A 25,720-nucleotide genomic window follows, 5' to 3' on the forward strand; every position below is an offset into this window, starting at 1 on the left:
CTAGAGGGCAGGCCTTAATCACAAAAACATGATACATTACAGCAGATAATCTCACGACAGTCTTCTTAAATCTCAGTTCATTAGCGTCATTGATCTCGTAAGTGAGGAGTGGAAGTCTGTCGGTGTGTTTTAGAGACTCCTGAGTTTACACGTGCACATTTCATCTTCATTACAACAACATTTGACTTTCGAGTTCAAGGCGTTCGCGGGAAAAAATGGCATTTAGTGCAGGTAAGAGCTAAAGAAAGAAAACCAGATATCAATATGGGTATGTTTAAAGTTTATCCTAATCGAATTTTAAGCAAGTGATATCGCTTAAGCATTAAACTATATTTGTGTGGAGTTAAAGTACTCTTTGCTTGTCGATATCTGTTAGTTTCGTGTGTAGCTGTGTTTCATGTCGTGTTTTTTGTGTTGTGTCTTTTCCAGACTATACACCAAAGCTATCGACTGGTGAGAGTAACAGAGAAACGTGAAGTGCCAGAATTTCAGTTCATTTTTATACCAAAAAGCCTAAAAAAAAACACACAAACTAGGCAGGCAGATCGACTGGAGAGTACCCGCAAATAGTGTTACGATAGTAAACATGAATATTAGAAATAATAATGGTAAAGTATTTACAATAAAATTATCTTAGTAGTTCTAATAGAAATAAAAAAAAAAATCTAGTTCATATGGGACTAGTCAAGGCAGGAAAAAGCGTAAGAATAGTAAGGGCACTTTCACTTTCACATTCGCACGTTCGGTTTCGCTTGACGTCAGACTGAGTTCGGTACGTTTGGCGTCATGCGAACCCGGGTGCGCACCGGGTACCGGAGCCGAGACTACCTGAAGGAGGTGATCTGAGTTTGATTACACTCGATCCTCTTGCGCGGTTCGTGTGAATATGAAGGCAACACGGACGTCGGATGCAAAACTTTTTCAGGAAGTAAAGTAACCTTTTGCGTTTTAGGTAGCCGATTACAATGTATTTTCTTTATTGCCGGCCCGAGACTTGTGTGTTCGAGTCTCGGGCCGCAATACCACGACAAGGCACCGAACCCCCAACTGCTCCCCGGGCGCCGCAGCATAAATGATGCCCACTGCCCCGGCATCAATGCAATGGTAATTTTTCACATTCATTACTGTTAAATCAGTTATGTAAATGGGGGACACGGACTCAGTAGTATATTGCAGCAGGTGCCAATACATTTTTTCAATACGTGCCATGGCATCACTGCTGGTGGGAGGGGCCTTGTCGCCTTCTTTGAGGGGGGCCTCAGAGATGTGCAGTACGCCACTGTGTACAGGTGTGTTATGTACAAATGCAAGGAAATGTGAATAAGAAGTATGTGTTAAATCAATAAATGTATAAATAGTGTTGTGTATTGCATGTCTACTGTAAAGCTTACTGCGTTCGTGAGATGGACTGCTTGAGGGAAGAAACTGTTCACATAATATGCACATAATGTTTCCAGATTTCATCACAAACTATCTGTGTTTGTGCTCTTGTGTTTTACAGTGGGCTTAAGTATTCCAGATTTCAGTCTTCCCAGCAGTAAGTCAATTGCAAAATGTGATATTTTTACAATTTAGTGTTTTTCATTGCTAACTCTTACAGTGATACTTTTGTTGTAATGTGAAATTTCATATTGATTTTAATAAAAAAAAAATATTAAAACAAGTGAGGATTATGCTTAAAACTATATATATATATATATATATATATATATATATATATATATAGATATATGCTATATATATATATATACAGTACAAATCCATTTGAATTGTTTATTTTTAACAATAGTTAATATTTTAAATCTCAAGCGTATCTTGATTTCAGACTTTGTACAGATGTTTGTACTGGAAAAGAAACAAAAAATACTGCATGAGTAAATCACTTTTGCAGTGTAAAGCTGTTGCTGGAGAAATAAATGCTAAAGGAGAACTCACAAATTAACCACTGTTTGATTTGCTTTTCTGGATGAATGAATGATGGATGTTTAAACGCTGTCACAGAGAATGTGTGTGCCTTTTAAATATACCAAACGTCTGATTTGACTCATTGCAGTGAGGATTGTTCTCCTGGGGAAGAACGTGTCAGATAACAGTCGAGTGGGAAACTTCATCTTAGGAACAGATGCGTTTAAGAGTGAAGCTCCTGATGAGAAGATGCTCCATCAGTACAGTCAGAGAGTTGGAGGAAGACTAAAAAGTCACGTGACTGTCATCATCAATTCTCAGCTGTTCCAGCCAAACATCTCCGATCATCAGATCACACAGACAGTGAAAGAGTGTGTGAATCTGTTTGATGCAGGACCTCATGCCTTTATACTCATACTGAAGCACACAGACTTCACTGAGGAGGCCAGAAGAGTGAAGGGTGTGCTAAAAGAGTTCAGTGAAGAAACCATTAAACACACTATAGTGCTCACGACTGATGAGGAGACACACGGCGGTAAACAGGCTTCTGTGGAAGTTAATGAATTCATTCAACAGTTAACTGCAGAGTGTGGAGGAGGACACCTTCAGTTTAAGGATAAAAAAACAACCCGCTCTCAGATTTTCAAAAGAGTTAAGAATACACTGAAGATAAAATATTATCCTGAGACAATGAAAGAAACACCAAAGATCGGCTCATCAGTGACACAGAAGACAGCGATCTGTGGATTCTGATCTCTCAGAGGATGAAAATATTGATGAGAGCCATAAAGAGAAAAAGGAAGAAAGAAGAACACGCGGTTTACCTAAGATCCCAAACCCTTGTAAGTCTTCATAGTTTTGTTGCAGTGACCCCGAAAAGATATTTGGTGCACTTGAATGTACATTTACAATTATGAGTATAATTGCATTAAATAACAAAATATTTAAAAGTATATTTTTATATAACAGTACTTTTTAGAATGCTTCCATATTTGTTCACTGTTTTGAAACTGATGTATAGCATGAAATCATGTCACAGGCGTATATAACAGACTGTGTTTTAAGTTTTATTTAAAACAGAATATTCTTTTAATAGTTTATTTCTATATTTTAAATATTTCGTTATTTTGTGCAATTATACTCGTTAGCTAATTTCAACACTTTTCCCTAGGAGGGCTTTTATAAATTACAATTACAAAAAAACAAGTAGTGCACAAATTTATAATACAAATACACTAAACATGATTACAAGATTGTTGATGTATCAACCAAGATTTCGTGGCTTTCTTAAAATGATTATAATTTACAGTCAGGCAATGAATTCCAAAATGTTACACCTTTCACTAAGAGAACAGTCTGAGCAAATTATGTTTTACAATGTATAACTTTACAGTCGTTCTAGTGGATCTACTGCTTCCCTGCAATCTCTCGAAAAAAGATACATAAGGGCATAGGAGCAAGACCATTCAAACATTTAAACACAAACTTTATATAATGAAAAAAGAAAAGTGAGCAAAGCTCAAAATCTTGTATTTACTCAGGATCTGACAATGATTGTATCTTATTTGCTTTCTATCTAAAATTTTCAAAGCTCTATTATAGAGACATTCAACCTGATTAATTATGGATTGCTAATCCATAGCTAATCCATTTACCATATGTGATAATACCATCGAATTTAAAAATAATGAGGTATTCCTATATCAGTATTATGAGGAACTGACTCAACATTATCAATGACAACATTTTGTTCACAATTTTTTAAAATATAAATCAAACCATAACAGAGATTGTTTCGATATATTATACTTTGTGTATACATTTGTACTTACATTTTTTACATCATACTCATTCATCCCGACCACAACATCCATGCTGCTAAATTCAGGCAGTGGAGGTCGTTAGTGGGATTAATTAAATTCAAATCAATTCAATTCAAGTTTATTTGTATAATACAAATCGTGCAAAGCAACTTTACAGAAAATTAAGTGTCTACAATATTTAGTAGTAGCTTATCAGTTTATGTACATATGGCAGAAATGTACAGAAAATCAATACAAGACCTATCAACCAGATGATGAACACTTTTTAACAGCAATTATTATATTATCCAATCAAACTTATAGCAAAATGTGGTAGTTCTGTATGTTGTCTCTGGGTAAGCATCATCTGAGGTCCTCTGAGGGGTTGGCACCATCTCTTCTCAGGTGTTCTGGATCCAGACTGGAACTTGTGTAAATCCTAGTTACCACGGGATGTAAATCCAGCAGAAACAGAGAAACAAATAGAGCCATAATTAGCGTAGCTGCTGTTCCAGCCAAAGTAAAATTAATTAGTTTTAACCTAAAGCTAAAGAATAATAAGGCGCATTTGATCAGATATAACTGCAGTCCAAAATTATGAGATGCATTATTTGAATGCTTGGCCAAAGAGATGTGTTTTTAATCTAGATTTAAACAGAGACATCTGACATCCTTTTGAATATATATATATATATATATATATATATATATATATATATATATCTATATATATATATATAATATATATATAGATATTATCATATTATTATTATTATTATTATTATTTTTTATTTTTTATTTATTTATTTTTTTTTAAACCACGTGGATTGGTGGGGTTGTAAAATTTATTATTAGGGTTGTGTTTGTTGTTTTGTTCTCTGTTTTTATGTTGTATGACACATGCATTGCTTTTATTCCGTTTTTCCTTTTATTATTCAAAATACGTATTCACTATATGTGACCCTGGACCACAAAGTCTTAAGTGTCAATTTTGAAATTGAGATGTATGCATCATCTGAAAGCTGAATAAATCATCTCTCCACTGATGTGTGGTTTGTTAGGAGGACAATATTTGTCTGAGATACAACTATTTGAAAATCTGGAATCTGAGGGAGCAAGAATCTAAATCTTAATCTAAATATTGAGAAAATCATCTTTAAAGTTGTCAAAATGAAGTTCTTAGCAATGCATATTACTAATAAAAATTAAGTTTTAATATATATATGGTAGGACATTTACTAAATATTTTCATGGAACATGATCTTTGCTTAATATCATAATTATTTTTGGCATAAAAGAAAAATCAATAATTTTGACCCATACATGTTTTTTGGCTATCGCTAAAAATATACCCCAGCGACTTAAGACTGGTTTTGTGCTCCAGGGACACATATTATGAAATATCTAAATCTTCCGATTCTCAAATACATGAAAGTAAATGTATTTGGTGGTTTAAACACCTTTATATTGACCATGTTGGTGGATCTATAATGGGTGATGGGTGCTGCCATCTGCGCTGAATCCGAGCTGTTGGATTGTTATGGCCCAAATTTGGCTCACATAAAAAACAACATTAGCCCTACAAAAAACATAAAAAAAAAAAAAAACAAAAGACTCATAATAACATTTTTTTTTTATTAACGACCTCCTCCAAAATAAAAAAAAAAAAAATAAATAAATAAAAATGGTATATCAAAACAGCACAGATAACAAGTTGCACAAATAGAAAAATATTTAACAAAACACAAATATATCTGTAAATAAATAAATATAGATAACAGCAAGCAGGTAGGGGCAGCTAAGGATACAAAGACCCTGACTACACCCGACCACCTGGAGAGGTCTTACCTAACTCCCGAGAAAAAACAAACAAACAGGTGAGTCTTCCGGGCCAGTGCTTCCCTCGCTTAACTTACTAGATAACAAAACTCTGACAAACAACAAATCCACTATCTGCTACTGAAAATAGACAAAGCAAAAAAAAAAAAAAAAAAGGAGAGGTAATGAGAAATCTCGCAATGAAGCAAGAGACCCAGCGAACGAAAGCAGAGAGAGACCCGCCATTGATGCCACCGAGGTTTAAATAATAGAAATCCCTACTGACGTCACTCCACTTTCAAGGTTCCGGGAGAATTCCCCCACTCACAACTCCACCTAAAGGCTAGGAAAAAAAAAAGGTCACACACGGAGCAACTGCTCTACGACCAGAACCATGTAACAGGGATTTACAACACCTAAATATATCCTCTCCTCCCGAAAGACATTAAAGTAAATTTCCGGTGAACTGAGAGAAGTGCATATTAAACTTTAAAGTTAACCTACATGTGTAGCCTAAACATGTGGTCAAATTATAATTGAATGGATAATTATTGCCGCTTCCATTGACATCAGTGTGTTTTTACAAACTATAAATGTATTGTTTTGCTAGTACTTATGTGTATTTAGATGTCTGAAAGCTAAAATAAGCATTATATGGCTGAAAAAACTGAATAGCGTCCGACTCTGGCTCAGCGTCAGGAAAAGCGCAAAAACAGATTTGAATTCCGCAGTTGATCACGTGACGCACTAAACCACAACGTGTGATCGTATGCGTTAAAGGGTTAAATCAACTGGTTTCGGGTTCTAGAGATGCACCAGTCAGCCGGTTATCATTGATAAGCTTTTTTTATTTCATTTTTTTTGCCAATCTCTATTCCAGAAACTGCATTTCAACCATTTCCCAAAATATTTGTGGGGAATTTTTTCATAAAGTCTGTAAAGAGAAGAAAATACTGTAGCAGGCAAATCATTCTCACTGTTCGCAATGCTCAAAATACAGAAAGGCAGATATGTAAGGGTTTATATGAATGTAACTCTCTGAGAGGAACATTTTCCTCTTACCTCCATATAAAGCAGTGTTTCAACTCTGGCAATTTGATAATACCTAGAATATCAAAGTCAACTGCGGGCGGCAGATCCTTCTCCTATTTAGCGCCCAAACTCTGGAATAACCTACCTAACATTGTTCGGGAGGCAGACACACTCTTGCAGTTTAAAATCTAGATTTAAAGACCCATCTCTTTAACCCTGGCTTACACATAACACACTAATACACTTCTAATATCCAAATCCGTTAAAGGATTTTTAGGCTGCATTAATTAGGTAAACCGGAACCGGGAACACTTCCCATAACACCCGGTGTACTTGCTACATCATTAGAAGAATGGCATCTACGCTAATATTAGTCTGTTTCTCTCTTATTCCGAGGTCACCGTAGCCACCAGATCCGGTCTGTATCCAAGTCAGAGGGTCACTGCAGTCACCCGGATCCAGTAATGTATCCAGCCCAGATGGTGGATCAGCACCTAGAAAGGACCTCTACAGCCCTGAAAGACAGCGGAGACCCAGGACTAGAGCCCCAGAGACAGATCCCCTGTAAAGACCTTGTCTCAGACGACCACCGGGACAAGACCACAGGAAACAGATGATTCTTCTGCACAATCTGACTTTGCTGCAGCCTGGAATTGAACTGCTGGTTTCGTCTGGTCAGAGAAGAGAACTGGACCCCCGACTGAGCCTGGTTTCTCCCAAGGTTTTTCTCCATTCTGTCACTGATGGAGTTTTGGTTCCTTGCCGCTGTCACCTCTGGCTTGCTTAGTTGGGGACACTTTCATTTCAGCGATATCGTTGACATTGATTGCAAATTATTGCACAGATACTATTTAAACTGAACTGAGCTGCATGATGACATCACTGAATTCAATGATGACTGCCTTTAACTGTCATTTTGCATTATTGACACACTGTTTTCCTAATTAATGTTGTTCAGTTGCTTTGACGCAATCTATGTTGTATAAAGCGCTATATAAATAAACGTGACTTGACTTGACTTGACTTTCAGCACAGTGCTGTTTTGTTTACAGTGATATCATTCTGTTTTTGCTTTATATCCTGAAATTATACAATTCAAAAAACAAAAATCAATTAAAATCATTAAAGCTGCAAGCAGCGATGAAAAGGCCCTCACACCCGGGGCTCACCATCACCCAGTAGCTGTTGGGAAACGCGAACAGTAGGCAGTATACTTTTATAAATGTTAATATAAAATAAACAAATCAAATACACATATATGCCAAAAACCCTGCTGCCAGTTGGTGTTGCTATGACTATAAGTGGATATTGACATGAAGATGTCCTCAGGCCCGCAGTTACCAAACATGTGAAGTTTAGGGCAGATTGGACGTTGCATGTTTAAGTTAGTGTAAAACAAGTAATTTCCTGTCGCCAGCAGGTGGTGCGCTAATAATTATAATTGAATATTGACCTTTAGATGTGTTCAGGCCAGGACTCTTATAAAACGTGTGAAGTTTGGGGCAGATTGGGCATTGTATGCCTGAGTTACAACAACTTCCTGTTTCATCATCGTATTAATAGCATCCTTTAGCACATAGTAGTGTTGCGAGCATGTTTGAGAATATTTCTAGCAAGTTTAGCACAAAATGGCATATTTTACTGTGTTGCTAATAGTGCATACCAGTGTAAAACATGTCACTTCCTGTTGCTAGTAGGTGGCGCTATAACTAAAACCAAATATGAGTTCAGGCCAGGACAGCACACATACAGGTGCTGGTCATATAATTAGAATATCATCAAAAAATTTATTTATTTGACTAATTCCATTCAAAAAGTGAAACTTGTATATTATAGTTCATTCCATTACCACACAGACTGATATATTTCAAATGGTTTATTTCTTTTAATTTTGATTGATTATAACTGACAACTAAGGAAAATCCCAAATTCAGTATCTCAGAGAAAAAAATTAGAATATAACTTGTAGTACCAATACAAAGAAAGGATTTTTTTGGGGAGAAATCTTGGCCAAGTGGAAAAAGTTATGAAACATGAAAGTATGAAGCATATACAGCACTTCTCAGTACTTAGTTTGGGCTCCTTTTCCCTGAATCACTGCAGCAATGGGCGGCGTGTGCATGGGAGTCGATCAGGGGCTGGTGGCCACACTGCTCAGTTGTTTATGGAAGAAGCCCAGGTTGCTGTCTGGATAGTGGCCTTTTCAGATCTCAGTGCCCTTCAAGGGGGTTTTGGCTTCACATAGGCATTCTTCCCCCCACAATTACCCCGAGAGTTCTATTGCATATAACACATCTTCCGAGGTCTTCCACCAATACCCCAGGGTTTAATATGTTCCCTTAAATCCTTATGGGGGTTTACTGGTTCCGAGGGCGAACTTTGTGAAACTTAGTATATGGGCCATTCAAAGCACACACAGGGATACCATTGGTCCTTAATGTGGCATTTCTCCCTTTTAAAGCTTTTGGCACTTTAACTAGTGCAGGGGCCAATGTCCCAAATTCAGTTTTCTAAAAAAATATAACTCTGGCATCTCACAGGAAAGTTTGGTCCCTTGGGGGACCACTCAGGAAGGCAAAGCATGACAAGTGGCCTGTACAAAAACTTCAAACTTATGTTGGGGCTGGGCCACCGGCACAAACCAACTGCATGTGGCGTGGCATGGAGTCGAAAGGCTTTGGACAATGCTCAGGTGTACCGCAAGACCACGTTGCTCAGTGTGGCCTCCAACTCTTCTGCAGCGGATTCTGGCATCGGGCACCCCCTGTCCAACCCATCGTAGGGAACTGGGGGTTTAAGGTAAATGTTTTACCTGGCCACCATTCAGAACGTGGGGTACTTGTGGAGAAAACCCAGGTCTTGGTACTCAGGCACTGGTTCAGGGGCCCAGTCCTGTTTGAAAATGAATCTGCATCCAAAGTTTGGTCGCATCTGGGGGGGGACGTGCTGTAAAAAAACTATTGGTTTCAGATGTGTTTGACCTTTACCTCAACAAAACACTTTTGGAGCTCACCAGCTGACATCCCCACCCCAACCATCATGACTGTGGAAACTTTACACTGTACCTGAGCAACGTGGATTTGTGCCTCTGCAATAAAGTCAAGACTGGGACCCTGCTTGCAACGAATGCAACTGTACTTTCTTCAGAGCAACATAATTTTGGAGCACTCAGCAGCAGTCCAGTCCTTTTTGAAGCAAGACCTCGCTCTGACGCTGTCTTTGTTCAAGAGTGGCTTGACACCAGGAGTGCTCAGCTGAAACCCCTGTCCTTGCGGTACGTCTTGTGTATGTGGTTTCTTGCATCACTTGATTCCAGCTGACAGTCCACTCTTTTTGTGATTCTCCCCCACATTTTTTGAATGGGTTTTGTTTCCACATCATCTGCAGGGTGCGGTTATCACTATTGCTTGTACACTTTTTTTCTACACTCTTTTCCTTCCCTTCGCCTCTCTATTAAATGTGCTTGGACAACAGAGCTTCTTGTGTGAACAGCCCAGCCTCTTTTTTGTTTGCAATGATCTTTTTGTGTCTTTGCCCTCAAGAAGGGGAATTGTGCAAGGTGTCAATTGTCATCTTTTGGAACAACTGTCCCCAAGTTCAGCAGTCTTCCCCATGATTGTGTAGCCTACAGAACTAGACTGAGAGACCATTTTAAAGGGCTTTTGCAGGTGTTTTTGAGTTAATTTAGCTGTGATTAGAAAAAGTGTGGGCAACCAGGGTGTCCTTCAAAATTGGACCTTTTTCGCAATATTCTAATTTTCTGAGATACTGAATTTGGGGATTTATCCCTTAGTTGTCAGTTTTATTAAATCATCAAAATTTTAAAAAGAAATTAAACATTTGAAAATATATCAGTCTGTGGGGTTGTAATGTGAATGAAGATATAATATACAAGTTTCACTTTTTGAAATGGAAAAAATTAGTGGAAATATAATCAACTTTTTGATGATATTCTATTATTATATGACCAGCACACCTGTAGATAATTAATTGGGAAAAACAGCGCAAGCGCCGTTCACTGTGGCCCCATTTGGGCGCAAGCACAGCGGTCCCCACTTTGGGGGCATTATTTGTTTTTTGCTTCATTTATGATTTTTTTTCTGTCGATACTGAAACACGCGTGAACGCTACAAAGCCTATTTTACCTTATGAATAATAATGTTTTAGCTTCAAAATGGCAAAACATCACGGGGAAAAATAATGGGAAACGTTTTTGGATTTGTCCCCAAAATGAGAGAGGTAAAGCCCCAACCTTACCTTATGTTTTCCCCGCTTTAAAGTTAAATTATATTTTATTTTTTTTTTGCTGTTGTTTTTTTTGTTTATATAGCTAAGCCTATATTATTATATACTGCAATTATATTTATCCATTTAGAATTTCTATATTTTTAAATCTTTCTGTTCCTGTTCTTGGTACATTATAACATTCCTATTAGGCCCCCCTGCTGTTTTATATTTGTTCATTTTTAAAAAACATGCAGCAAACGAAAATAGGTGATTTTTTTCCTCTCAAAAACTTAATTTATTTTTAGCTTATTTTTAAAAAACATGCAGCAAACGAAAATAAGTGATTAAATGATTAAAATTTCTTACTGTGGGTTAAAGACTATGTTGTTAACTATTTACAAGTTTTGGGTTTGTGTTTATCACGTTTTTTTTTTTTTTTTTCATTGTATCTGAAAATTACTTTTAAGAAGAAACAACCCCCCCCCCCCCTTAAAAACTGTGCATGTCCATTCACTTTGTGTGGCACAGAAGCTGGCTCCCGCGTTGCTCAGCTGTTTATATGTTTGATATAAAGGTTGCTGTCCCATTTTATACAGGAATTGTATCTTTTAAAAAACAATCAAATTATATTGTTAGTTTCATGGTAACATGCAATCAAGGTCTTTGGTTACTATACAAGATACAAGTTCATTTAGGCTATTTAACATGCCACTGTTGACATTTTTTTCATCCATCCATTTCAACTTATAAACTCCTTGAGATTTTAAACTCTGTTTAATAGTATTGAGATTCAAGTTAAATCTAGTATAAAAACAAAAAATAAAGACCTGAAGGTCTATGAGTTAGTCTGAAACGTTAGTCAGTAAAGCATTTTTTTTTAAACAATGGCACTTAAAGTTTTGAACTTAAACATTATTTTCAAGCATATATCCTGTTGAAAAAAAATAAAAAAACTGCATAGCCTACTTTTCAATGAAAGAACACTTAAAGAAAGCGTAGGTTGCTTCTGGTGTTTGGATTGATACTTCAATATAATGAGCTCCAAGTTTAAGAATAGCCAAACAAGGGTTTTTTTTTTTGTTTGTTTGTTTGTTTTGTTTTTTCAATGTATTTTTTTCTCTCTCTAATTAACAGCATTAACGTACAATGAAATACGCAGGTAGACTGGATGTTTTCCTGCCTTGCTAAATGTTGGGCTCATGATAAATAAGTTGCATTCGCCTCAAACTGATTTTGTAAAATCAAAACTTGTGACTGTGAAGCTGGGTGCAGTTAGCGCGAGTCGCGTGCGCTGTGACGTGGGAGCAGCTGGCAAAGAATTCGGCTTGGTCTTAGCATGCCTCAAACACCTACGCTCACAAATAACAATGATTTTTGCAAAAAAGAACGATTAAATATCAATTGAAATTTGTTTTTTTATGGTCTGGTGAGAATAATAATATGGGCTGCGAGAAAATCTGTGTGTGCAGGCAGCAAAAATTAACCCAGTAGCATGACGACAACACACCGTTCCTCGCAGCCAAAAAACAGACCCGGCCCACTGGGAATCCTCCTGGTGCTGCCGAACTGGGGTCCTCTGGTGCCGCCGATTAGCCAATCCGGCCTGATATAGTGAGATGAATGAAGAGTGGGGGTAGTTCTGTATAGCTTGTGGGGGGTTGAAAAAGGTTGTGAATCTCTCTTGCACTTTCATATGGGCAGTGTCTGATGAGGGTTTCAAACTTACAGAAAACAGGTTTTAGCAAAGTGGTTTTCATGCCTCGTTGGGTTTGGCTTTTTGCAATTTTTTTGCAGCTGCATAGGCCTAAAGAGTATTACAATACAATATAATATGTTTTTGTTTTATAGCAGGAGAGATGAGGCACTTCTGAGAGAGAGACAAAGAAACTGGCGAAAGAGACACGCATCTGCCAAAGAGACAAAAACTTTTGTTCTTAATGTAGGCCTATAGCCTATGCTGCTTTGTACTATTTTCAGCAATGCTGCAGTCGTTTTGGCAATACAAATGTAAAAATATATTGCGACATTAAAAATAGATGGAGACAACACTTTGTAGATTTTCTGTGGTTTACAATGCACAAACCAGAAGCAACAATACATGCAGAATGGAGAAGGGTTGACCATCCTCAAAACATAAAATATCAATTTTATTAAAATTTTCGTTTTTGTGTTTCAGAGGAAAAAACATCCAGTGTTAAGGCATCTCTCCGTTACGGACCGTTCTGAAAAGAAGAATTTATGCAAACACGTATAAAATGCTTTTAAAAAAAACTATTCAGTATATCAGAGATGTCTAGGGGATTTACTTGATCTGCCCCCACGTAAGATTTTTTCTAGTTACTAGTTGGTCATTTGTCATTATTCAACTAATCGCAGGTTTATATTAAATTAACACAGTCTAATCCATAATGAGCCTTAATATATTCCGCGCTCAAGAACATGCATTAAGTTTGCCCCAAAGCACAGGCAGAAGTTGCCCAATAATTGTGAAAAAGGAGACATTTTAATGATTTATTAATAAACTAATGTTTTCCTGCAAGATGAAATTCACAGTGCTGACTCTCACCTCCATAGGATGTGCATAATCAGACATTTCAAGATTTCTGTTGATATATTTCTCATGTACAGTATGTGAGGCGCTCCAGTTTAAAGTTATTTCATTATCAGGAAAGGGGGGGGGGGGTCACGAGGGCGCCTCCCTGTCATGCAATAATTTTCCACACAAACACTTGAATATGAATAGTAATAGAGCACATTTCTTTTAGGTTACAGTATGGGATCCGCATTATAAAAATAAATCTTCACAAGTCTACAACCGAGGACAGATGCAGTTATAACCTGTAAATTGAAGGCTATTCAATGTTTTAAAATGATCTAAAGGCCGATGCCACTCCAATTCGTTGATTTTGATTGTTTTAATAAATCTCTTTTACATTAAATAATAAAGATACAAAGCAGGTTAAGTTACATATTTTTGTACAAATAATTATAAAATGCTATAGACTGCGAATAAGATTGCAGTTTCACATTCACATATACATTACAAAGTTAATTATTTTTACATGCAATGATACAAAATAAAACCAAATAATATTTGTATTGAAGAAAAAATATGTAGACAAATAAGAATAAATGTTGTGCGTCGCATTCAGCATCATGCGCGCCACACAAATCTTGCACTCTGATATTTTAAGGAGTATGACACCTGCATTTAAATCCGGCTGCATTCTTTTTTTTTTTTTTTCTTAAATTGTATGAAAACAAGAAAAGAAGGCTCCCTTTAAAATCACTGAAGTTGTCAATTAATGAAGCAGTTTTTTACATTGTGTGTACTTTGTTGATTATAATGAGAGAACTTGAGTTTAAACGTGAGGACGTTTATTAATCCGTCCATTCTTTTCAGTTTCAATGACTTAGCTAAATCGTGGCCATGTTTAATTTATTCGTTTCTTGTTTTAGTTTGGCCTAAATAATGGGAGCGAAATTATTCAGTGCCTCACGTTTTACTATATAATTTATAAAACAGGCAACAATTTTTTTTAATCAGTGTACAGACAGATATCTTTACCCCAAGAAGTTATCTGTCAAAATAAATGACAGGTAACGAATAACAAAGTATGTGTGTGTTTTATTCTGTTTTATTCTTCTAAGAAACGAACATAACTTAAGTAGGCTACTAAACTTTCATCTGTGAATATTAAATATTTTAACTATAGTGTTTTTCTTTCATTTTCTACGGAAGCCCTGAACCGCATGGTGGAGAAGAAAAAAAAAGGAAACTTATATCGTTATTTCGACTTATTATGTCGTTATTTCGAGTTATTAAGTCGTTATTTCGAGTTATTAAGTCGTTATTTCGACATAATAAGTCGTTATTTCGACATAACTCGTTATTTTGACTTATTAAGTCGTTATTTCGAGTAATTAGGTCGTTATTTCGACATAATAACTCGTTATTTCGACTTATTAAGTCGTTATTTCGACATAATAACTCGTTATTTCGACTTATTAAGTCGTTATTTCGACATAATAACTCGTTATTTCGACTTATTAAGTCGTTATTTCGAGTAATTAAGTCGTTATTTCTTCGAACATAATAACTCGTTATTTCGACTTATTAAGTCGTTATTTCGACATAAGTCTCATTATGTTAAGGCTTGTGTCAAGTTCAGTATGAGCCACTAGAGGGCAGAATAAGACCGAGAATCAAAGAACGCATTGTAGTTATGTGGACCTTAAGCACTTTTTACAAGTTGGTGCTCCAAATTCTCAGAGGTTTTGTGCTAATTGCCAGTATTGCTCTTTTCATCCACCTTTTTTATCTGTTTGGTGATTTGCTTTATTTGTTAACTTTAAACAATCATATTATCGCCCTATTATTTTTTTCTTCAATATTTTGCTTCATGTGCTTGACTTTATTGTCCCCCGATCAGAAATTCTGTTTTAATCAACTTGGCTTTGCACTGTGTTTAGCCTATGACTACTACCGGTTCCACTACTGTGGCTTATTATTTATTATTATTTTATCTGTTATTGTTGTTGCTGTCCGTTGATAAGAGCCAGACGATTTGGCAAAACGAGTGTGGTCGTACGCGAATTCGTACGAAATATAAACCACCTCGTAAAATATGTACGAATTGCTGTGAGATCGCGTTGTTAATCCTGCAGATTATTTGCTAGCGGTGCTTACAAGATAAAAGAATAGCTAATAATAATAAAAATAAATAAAATAATCTTATATTTTCACGGCTGCTGCATGTTACTGACAAAACAGAAATTACTGTATTCATAACCAGGGCCGGATTAAGACCAAACTGGGTCTGATGCTGCAGCCCAAAAAGGGCCTATTTTTCTCGGCATTGGTGCATGTGTGTTCGACACTCAACATACACGCGCACTCAGACCGACCAAGAAGTGACGCAACCAGCCAGCCTTTATTAAACATGAATAATAATAACGACTTATTATTGTAACAACTCGAGATTAACATCAAGCTATGTAATATCAACATTAAAAAGCAATTGTCTGAAAAATGAAACAATCTAAACCAGATAAACGCATCCTAAGCATATAACTCTTACTTACAGCCTATTGCAAGCGCGTATTCTTCGATCGTTTCAGTGAAGTCAAGGCTGCGCAGTGAAGTCAAGGCTCCTTTCCGCATCGAAGACCGCAGCTCTCCTTTGACTATTTCCAACTTTGAAAAGCTCCACTCGCCGGAAACATTGGACACCAACATGCACAGATAGATGCGCAACCCAATTTCGACGTTTGGAAATGTCTGAGAAAAATTCAACGATGACAAAAGCTTGTAAAAGCTCTGCTGATTCGTTCACAGTGCGCATAAATGCAGCAAACTGTATCAGCTAATTTTGACTGATTAACAATCAATTAAACGGTTTAAAAAGGTTTGCTGAATGGTTAAAATACGCTACGCATATAAAAAAAGATTATTATTTAATTCAGAAATAGACCTAATGCAGACACAAAATATTAACAAATATTAGGCTAATAAACACTGTAAACTAGTCTATTTAGTTCCCCTCACTCCACAACAAATCCTTTCAATTAACAGTATTTAGAAAAGAACAAGAATTAAAAATATAAGAGAAGCTATAGCAATATTTAACGACAAGCCAAAAAAACGAATTAATTTAGGCTAAAAAAATGAAACTGAAACCACCAAAATCAAATATTTCCGTATATGCGATGCATTTGAATGTCAAATTATTATTTATAATGTACTTCACACCACCTCACGTTCCAATATCCACGTTGAAAACTAAATGTTTTGCATAGGCCCAACATCACGATTTTAATATTTAAACTGAGTAGCATGTGTGTGGGTGTGTGTGTGTGTGTGTGTGTGTGGTGTGTGTGTTTCCTTCATGTAAGACTGACTGTATTTTATTATGATAAAACAGGCTGCATTGTCAAACTGTGTGTGTGCATGCTGGACGGCTGCAATCACTTGATTTTTTAGGGACTCCTTTTAGGTCATAAATATAATCCGAATTGTAAAAGGTTTGCCTTTATTTGTGTACATTCACAATAAAAACAAATCGCTGTGATTTTGTAAAATAAGCCTAAAGAAAAATTGGAAGTCGCTTTCTGCCGACTTCATTTCGCGCAGCACAAAAATGAACCGAAACTCAACTACTCTTTGCACAGTTTTTCTTTCATTTTCTTAATTTATGATTTAGTAAAAAAAATAAAAATATATTTCTGGTGTAGGCCTATTTATTCGTTATATTTATATAGGCCTTTATATAGCCTAACTTTATGTTTTTCTGTTAGTATTTTTAATGGGTCACAGGACACCTTTCTAATTTAATTCCAATTCTAATTTAAGATAATCTTGTTGGTTAATGGTTAATAATTGGTCGGTTAGGGGAAAAAAAAATAACGAAATTAAAAATCCCTAGTTACGTCAGCAACATCACGGGTGCTAAAAAAATATAGAATAATAGCAACTGTATAATAAGTAACGCTGTTTATGCGTCCGAAAGTCGGACTCCAAATTTCATTATAAGAATTATTTTGAGGTTAATATAGCAAAGGAAAACTGTTCAGCTTCCGGAAAATTCTCGTCCATTTTCATCTGGGTCTGGGCATAATGCTGCAGCATCAATAGCACCCACCTTAATCCGGCCCTGTTCATAACCAATACAACTCCATTTGAATTTGTCTTTAGCCTGTGACCAACAACATGGAATAAAATATGATACTACTAATTTTTAGCCTTCTCATTTTTTTTTTTTTTTTTTTTTTTTTTTTTTTACATCATAACAGTTTCATGGGAAAAACCCAACACCACATAAATAGGCTATATTTATAATAATATTTATAATAAAATACTATAAAAACTATTTAAATTATAGGCTATAGTCTACTTTGGAATTATGAACTGAATTCACGAATTCCGTGGAATAGAGTGATGGTGTGACAACATTACAGATAATGAGTTCAGACGGGAAAAACCTCTCGTTTGTTTCATATGAATTACATAGGCCTTAACATAAAATTAATATTAATTATTTTTATATTTTTTCGATTTTAAAAGTGTTTATTTTAAAAAGTAGGTCTGTGACATGCCCTTTTTTTTTATAGACATGGTTGGTCTGTGATGCATGAGCCTGGTTCATTTCTGACGTTTTAGAAAGAAGTAGAATCGGATCCGCATGTAGAAAGAGATGGCAGAAAGCACATCCTGTTGAGTTTTTGTAAACGTTTTCATGTTGTTGAGGGTGTCTTCCGACCAAAACTGAGAGTCTCTCTCACTCTCTTTCTCTCTCTCTCTCTCTCCTCTCTCTCTCTCTCTCTCTCTTATATATATATATATATATATATATATATATATATATAGCTATATTACATTTTATTTTAATTTTATTTATTTATTTATAAACCTCGCAAGCACCGCAAGCAAAGAATCCGCGGGATTAATCAACTCGGCTCGTCTGCCGCTTCTCTCCTGTTGAAAATGAACTGAGCTCGCGGTTGCCACGCGTCTAAGCACCAGTTAGCTACAGAAGGGATGAAAGGGAGGGGGCGTTTCACCCCCGCCCACACATTCAAACAAATATTAAAGCATAATCTATTTTTTTTTTACCCAAAATCAAAAAACTACGAAAAATCCAGCTAAAATTTAGTTTTCCGTTTCTTAAACAAAACGGAAAAATGAAAATCAAACCGTTTCTCATTTCTCTTTATTTCTTTTTAAGTAGAAAATCAAATGACCAAAAGATACACGGACCTGAAATCTACTTGATTAAAGCAATTTCACAACCGAAACATAATTAATTGAGTTGTACATAGCCTACATGTTACATTTTTGTAAATTCAAAGACCTGCCATGTTCATTTTTTTTTTCAGTGTAGGTTTCATAATCGTCTGCTCTTATCACGGACAGCAACAACAATAACAGATAAAATAATAATAATAATAGCCCACAGTAGTGGAACCTGTAGTAGTCATAGGCTAACACAGTGCAAGCCAAGTTGATTAAAAAACAGAATTTTCTGATCGGGACAATAAAGGTCAAGCACATGAAGCAAAATATTTAAGAAAAAATAACAGGCGATAATATGATTGTTTAAAGTTAACAAATAAAGCAAATCAAACAGATAAAAATGTGGATGAAAGAGCAATACTGGCAATTAGCACAAAACCTCTGAGAAATTGGAGCACCAACTTGTAAAAGTGCTTAAGGTCAACATAACTACAATGCGTTCTTTGATTCTCGGTCTTATTCTGCCCTCTAGTGGCTCATACTGAACTTGACACAAGCCTTAACATAATGAGACTTATGTCGAAATAACGACGTAATAAGTCGAAATAACGAGTTATTATGTCGAAATAACGACTTAATTACTCGAAATAACGACTTAATAAGTCGAAATAACGAGTTATTATGTCGAAATAACGACTTAATAAGTCGAAATAACGAGTTATTATGTCGAAATAACGACTTAATAAGTCGAAATAACGAGTTATTATGTCGAAATAACGACCTAATTACTCGAAATAAAACGACTTAATAAGTCAAAATAACGAGTTATGTCGAAATAACGACTTATTATGTCGAAATAACGACTTAATAACTCGAAATAACGACTTAATAAGTCGAAATAACGAGTTATTATGTCGAAATAACGACTTAATAAGTCGAAATAAACGTTACGACTTAATAAGTCGAAATAACGAACGAGTTATTATGTCGAAATAACGACTTAATAAGTCGAAATAACGACTTAATAAGTCGAAATAACGAGTTATTATGTCGAAAATAACGACTTAATAAATCGAAATAACGACTTAATAAGTCGAAATAACGAGTTATTATGTCGAAATAACGACTTAATAAGTCGGAAATAACGAGTTATTATGTCGAAATAACTTAATAAGTCGAAATAACGACTTAATAAGTCGAAATAAAAACGAGTTATTATGTCGAAATAACGACTTAATAAGTCGAAATAACGACTTAATAAGTCGAAAATAACGAGTTATTATGTCGAAATAACGACTTAATAAGTCGAAATAACGACTTAATAAGTCGAAATAACGAGTTATTATGTCGAAATAACGACTTAAGTCGAAATAACGACATAATAAGTCGAAATAACGAGATAAGTTTCCTTTTTTTTTCCTCCACCATGCGGTTCAGGGCTTCCGTAATTTTCCTCTGACTGCAGTCAAATGTAACACATCGGTGAGGCAAAGCTGACGTCTATTTGTGAAAATGTGCTTTGATGCGCTTGTTTGAAAACTTGTGATTAAAGCGCCACTCAGCGGTCAAAAGCTGCAAATGCACTTTATAGACGCCGCGGCGGCAGCGCTCGCACACTCTGGTTAGCCACCTACTGTAATGGTGTGTTACACGTGTGTACCGATTTTCATGCATGTATATGAAACGTAGCTCAAGGCACACTCCGTTAAAATTTTACAGGTGGCGCTATCGAGCCATTTTGCCACACCCACTTCTGAAAACTATATCAATGTAAATTTTCGCCAGTTCTGATGCGTGTGCAAAGTTTCGTGAGTTTTGGAGCATGTTTAGGCCCTCAAAAATGTGATTCGCTTTGGGGAAGAAGAAGAAGAAGAAACGGAGCAATTCCTAAAAAACAACTGCTCATGCTGCATGTGTGTAGCACTGCTGTCTTTTCAATATAAATGAAACAATACATTCCCTGTTGCACCAAACTTGTATTGAACTGTGACCCCAAAGCCAAGGTACATACCAAACCCATGACTGTTATAATGTCATTAAACCAATCATTTTCTCTCTGTGTATTTAATTTTGATTGTAGTTAGCAGGAGAGAGCGAAGTCCAGAAGGGGATCGTCCTAATAGTAAGTCAAACAGCCTGCAAATTCAAAGACTCTGAAATTTTTAAATGTGTGTTTAATACATATTTTGCTACATTTTTCAGTGTCAAAGCTGAATCTGGTTGTGTGCGGGAGCGACAAGACATTAAAATCCTCCGCATCAGACCTGATCCTGCAGCAGACAGTCAGAAGATCAGAGTGTGTGAAGAAAGAGGTGAAGATTCATGGCCATCTGATTAATCTGCTGGAGCTTCCAGCTCTGACTCGTCTCTCAGAGGAGGACGTGATGCGTCAGGTTCTCCAATGTGTGTCTCTCTGTCATCCTGGAGTTCATGCTTTCCTCCCCATTGTTCCTGTTGGTCCACTTACTAATGAAGACAAAGCAGAAATAGAGAAGATCCAGAAGGTATTTGGCTCCAGAGAGCACTTCGTTCTGCTCTTCACCACTGGTCTCTCTGTTGAAGGACTTGCAGAAGATTTTGTCAGATTCAACACAGAATCTCAGAGGTTAATCAGTCTCTGTGGAGGTCAGTACAGAGTGATGGGGTTAAAGGAACCTGAAGACTCCAGACAGATCCCGGAGCTGCTGGATTATATAGAGAACATGAAGACTGAACCCTATTCGCCTCAGATGTATGTGAAGACTCAAGAGAACAGAGCCAGACATGAACTGGAAGAACAACACAAGAACGAACTGGAGAAAATGGAAAATGAGATCAAAGAATTAAAGCAGAAGATTCAGTCAGGTGAGTGAATTTTACTCTCAATGTAGGACTTATTATAATTATTTCCTTGATGTAGTCGATAAAAATTAGGGAAACATTTATTGCTTAATTGTCATTTTCCATCAACAATCGTATATTCCATCGTCTTAGCAACAGTCTTGTCATAACTGGCCAGAGTAACTTTTACATATTCTGTAAAAAGCAGTTCACACCCATTGAAAGGCACCACATCATGGTCGGTGAGCGTTGGTCGGGCTAGTTTTTGTGGTTTCTTTCGCTTGTCAGCTTTAGTTCAGCGAGTTGAGACCATCAGGAAAAAAGGTCACTCTGATTGGCTGTTCAGCTTTGTAAACGAGAGAAAAATAAAAGTGTCAAAACAAGTAAACGACGAAGGCAACCTAGCTCATCTTCCCTTTTTTGAAGGATGCATACAGACTGCTGTCATCTGCTGTTGTGGACAGTCATTATCTGGCACGCAGGCACAGAATGCACAAGCTAGATGTCTGTTAGGTCTTTGCAGTGTGTTCAAGTGTACATTTATAACTTAGATGCTGACAACGCGAGTCAACGCCACCGTCAGGTTTCATGGCCGGTAGTGCTTTGACGTCGGTTTGGTGTACTGGCCTTAACATGTATTTAAAATGTGTTTTAGGAGCTGGAGATAAACAAGATGATCACGAGTGTCTGAGGATGGTGCTGATCGGGAGGACAGGAAGTGGAAAGAGTGCAACAGGAAACACTATTCTGGGAAGAGAGGAGTTTGAAAGTGACTTGAGCTCAGATTCAGTGACGGCTGACTGTCAGAAGGGAGTTGGTGAAGTTGATGGTCGATCAGTAGCTGTTATTGATACTCCTGGTATCTTTGACACAACACTACCAGATGAGCAAGTGGTGGAAGAAATAGTGAAATGCATTTCGCTGTCATCACCTGGACCTCATGTGTTTGTCATTGTGCTGAGTTTGGGAAGATTCACCAAAGAGGAGAATGATACTATGCAACTGATAAAGAAGATCTTTGGTCCAAAAGCTGCTCAGTTCAGCATCGTTCTGTTCACTAGAGGAGATGATCTCGAGAGTAAATCTATAGAGGATTATGTGAAGAGAAGCAAGTCTGCAGAACTGAAGAAACTGGTCAGAGATTGTGGAGACAGATTCCTGGCTTTCAACAACAGAGTAAAACAAGACAGAACTCAAGTGATTCAACTGTTCAACATGATAGAAGAGCTGAAGAACAGTAATGAGGGTCGATACTTCACTAACAACATGTTTGAGGAGGCAGAGATGTCCATTAAAAAGAGAATGGAGGAAATAATGAAAGAGAGAGAGAGAGAAATACAGGCTCAACATGAGAAACTGAGAGCCAAATATGAGACAGAAATGGAAGAGCTCAAGAAGGGACTTGAGGAAGAGAAAAGAAAAGCAGATGAGGAAAGAAAACAGAGAGAGAATGAGTTCAGACAAAAGGAGGAAGAACTGATAAAAGCGTTTGAGGAAAAAGAGAAAACAGAACGGCAAAAACGAGTGACTGAAAACCAGAAACGATCAGAAGAAGAAAGACAGGAAAGAGCTGAATATCATAGAAAAATGGAAGAGATGAAGAGAGAGATTGAAAACCAAAGATCACAGTATGAAAAACAGCAGAAAGAAAGAGAAGAAGAAGACAGAAAGAGGGAAGAGAAATACAGACGAGATCAAGAAAAGATGAGAAATGAGAATGAATGTGCCATGGCAGAATTAAAAAAGAAACAAGAAGAAGAAACTAAAAAGAGAGATTTGGTGGAGGAAAGGAGGAATGAAGAAGAAGAGAAAGAGAAACAAGAATGGGTGAGAAAAATAAAAGAGGTTGAAAATAATAGAAAAGAGATTCAAGAGGAAATTAAACGACAGCAGAGAGAATGGGAGGATAAAAATAAACGACAGATGAGAGAACGAGAGGAAGAGGAAAGAACGAGAAAAGAGAGATACGAGGAACAACTGAGAGAAAAACAAGAAGAACTGGAGAAAATGAGAAAGAGATTTGAAAGAGAGAGAGAAGAAGAACGACAGAAGATCGAGGAGGAGCGACAGAAACAGAGAAGAGAGAGAGAAGAGAAAGAGAGGGAATATGATGAAAAGAAAACGGAAATGAAAAGACATTATGAAAGACTAGAGCGCGAAAGAAAAGAGGAGTGGGAGAGAAGAAAAAGAGAAGATGATGAGATACAAGAAAAAGAGAGAAAGAGATGGAAGAAAGTGATTGAAGATCTGAAACATGAACAAGAAGAAGAGATCATGCGGAGAGAAAGAGAGGAGAAGGAGAGAAAGGAAAGAGAAGAGAGAGAGCGAGATGAAATGAAACGGAAACATGACACAGAAATCAGAGCCATGAGGAAGAAACATGAAGATGAAGCCAGAAAACAAGCAGAAGAACTGAATGATCTGAGAGATGGAAAAGAGGAGCTCAGGCAGATGCTGAATAAGGATCAAAAACAGTACGAATTACTGGAAAAACTCTTTCAACATTTCAAAGATGAGAAAAGTGAGGAAGTGGACAAATTAAAAAAGGAGATTGAGGATTTAAAAAATAGATGGTGTTCTATTATGTGAATCTGTTCTCATCCTTATAAAGGAGCCACAATTAAAGCTGTGGTGTCCGTGAGCTCCCACACATCATGAAAGCAGCACAAACGATGAAACATCCAGACCTGCAGGCTTCTAGAGGTGTCAGTCTGTGTTAAAGCAAATCTGGTGGAGATGCGTGGTGTGTGCTAGGTGAACATGATGATACGCTAGATCTGGACCTTTACTCATCTCACTCACACAATAAAACCAATAAAAACAGAGAAATGCAAACTCAGAATATGATGCAAACCTGCTATAGCTACATATGTTAAATAACACAAATATCCTTTATTTAATCCCATTTTTTTCACTGTATTTTATTTTGATAAAGTACCAACTGCGCTGTCAAGTTAGCAATGCTGCAACTGATGTGTTGTGTGTGTGTGTGTGTGTGTGTGTGTGTGTGTGTGTTGTGTATGTGTGTGTTTGTTGGGTATGTGTGTGTGTGTGTGTGTGTGTGTGTTTATACTTGTGTGTGTGTTGTGTGCACTACTGTGTGTGTGTGTGTGTGTTTTTATGTGTGTGTGTGTGTGTGTGTGTGTGTGTGTGTGTGTGTGTGGGTGTGTGTGTGTGTGTGTGTGTTATGGTGTGTTTATGTGTGTGTGTGTGTGTGTGTGTGTGTGTGTGTGTGTGTGTGTGTGTGTGTGTGTGTCGGCGGTATCACTTCAGCTGTTTCCTTATACCAGCAGAATCAACTTTAAACACTTATTGTCTTATAATGCATCACAGTATAAAGGTCTGCTTTTATTTGTGTACTCTCACAATGAAAACAAAACACTGTGCTTTTTTTAAATAAAGAAAACAAATAATACACCACCACCACCTTCCACCATATTATCCTCCCTTCTTACAAAAAAAGAAGCCTGTCACAAAAATGAAAAGAAACTCAGCATATATAGGCTACGTTACATCACATAGTTCATTTCTCCCTTGTTTATCTGTAAACTAAATCAAATATATTTCAAGAATGTATTCCTTGTATGTATATGTGTACTGCAGATTATATATATTTAACAAAATTGTAATAATATTTAGTATTATCATATGTAGGTGGAAAAATAATAATTTGTACTACTGTCTGTTCAAAATAAATGAAAAGAAACGGAGCATAGTAGATTTGTTTTTTTGTTTGTTTGTTTGTTTTTAGATATGATACCTCTTCATTCACTGCTACGAATTGATGGTGGTCTTATATGTACGATTTAAACCATGCTAATGCACTTCCATTAATACCAACAAAGTTTTCTAGCCTATGCAAAAGAATGTTGTGGTCAGCACAACCCCGTCACAAATTTATGCATTTCTCATTGTTACGGAATTGTTGTCAGGGTTGAGTTATTGACTTCATTTATTAATAATTTCAATGAAAAAAAATAGTCATGGTTTCAGTATATATATACTTACCAAAATCATGGCAACTCGAATTTTGTTATAAATAGAATATTTGAAAGTATATGTCCATTTATGCGTTGACAAGCATCCTACATCAGAAGTTACACCCACATTAGCAGCAGAAAGACTGTTACAGTCTTCAACCCCGTGACACTTTGTCACATTAATTTTTTTGGAAAAATATTGGCAAGACAATTAGGAATGAAGGTATTTCTTGCTGGTTACCTCAGACATGTTAAGGACTAAAATAATACAATTGTGGTTTTAGTTTAACTTCTAAAATTTTTTTTTTTTTTTTTTTTTTTACAAAAACAGAAGCTCATATTTTGATTTAAAACCCATAACATTTTCCTGAGATCTTGATTTATGACAAACAATTAGAAAATTA

The 25,720-nt window shown here is 36.5% G+C and overlaps 1 protein-coding gene and 1 long non-coding RNA gene across 3 annotated transcripts; both read left to right on the forward strand.

The window, feature by feature from the left end:
• The first annotated feature begins 453 nt into the window (after window positions 1–453).
• Window positions 454–2,189, forward strand: LOC122143704. 2 transcript variants are annotated; one of them, XR_006159321.1, is made up of 3 exons: window positions 454–472; window positions 1,502–1,537; window positions 2,054–2,189. It is a non-coding gene; the product is annotated as an uncharacterized LOC122143704 (long non-coding RNA). The 2 variants fall into 2 exon arrangements; XR_006159320.1 differs by lacking the exon at window positions 454–472 and adding an exon at window positions 924–1,104.
• A 170-nt stretch (window positions 2,190–2,359) lies between these two features.
• On the forward strand, window positions 2,360–24,262 carry LOC109048168 (golgin subfamily A member 6-like protein 6). The gene is made up of 4 exons (XM_042754295.1): window positions 2,360–2,747; window positions 20,597–20,638; window positions 20,719–21,360; window positions 21,992–24,262. Coding segments are annotated over exons 2-4 (2,577 nt in total). The 5' UTR covers window positions 2,360–2,747; window positions 20,597–20,637; the 3' UTR covers window positions 23,926–24,262.
• Window positions 24,263–25,720: the final 1,458 nt, after the last annotated feature.

This window comes from Cyprinus carpio, unplaced genomic scaffold (genome assembly GCF_018340385.1).
Source record: "Cyprinus carpio isolate SPL01 unplaced genomic scaffold, ASM1834038v1 S000006488, whole genome shotgun sequence".
Lineage (NCBI taxonomy): Eukaryota > Metazoa > Chordata > Actinopteri > Cypriniformes > Cyprinidae > Cyprinus > Cyprinus carpio.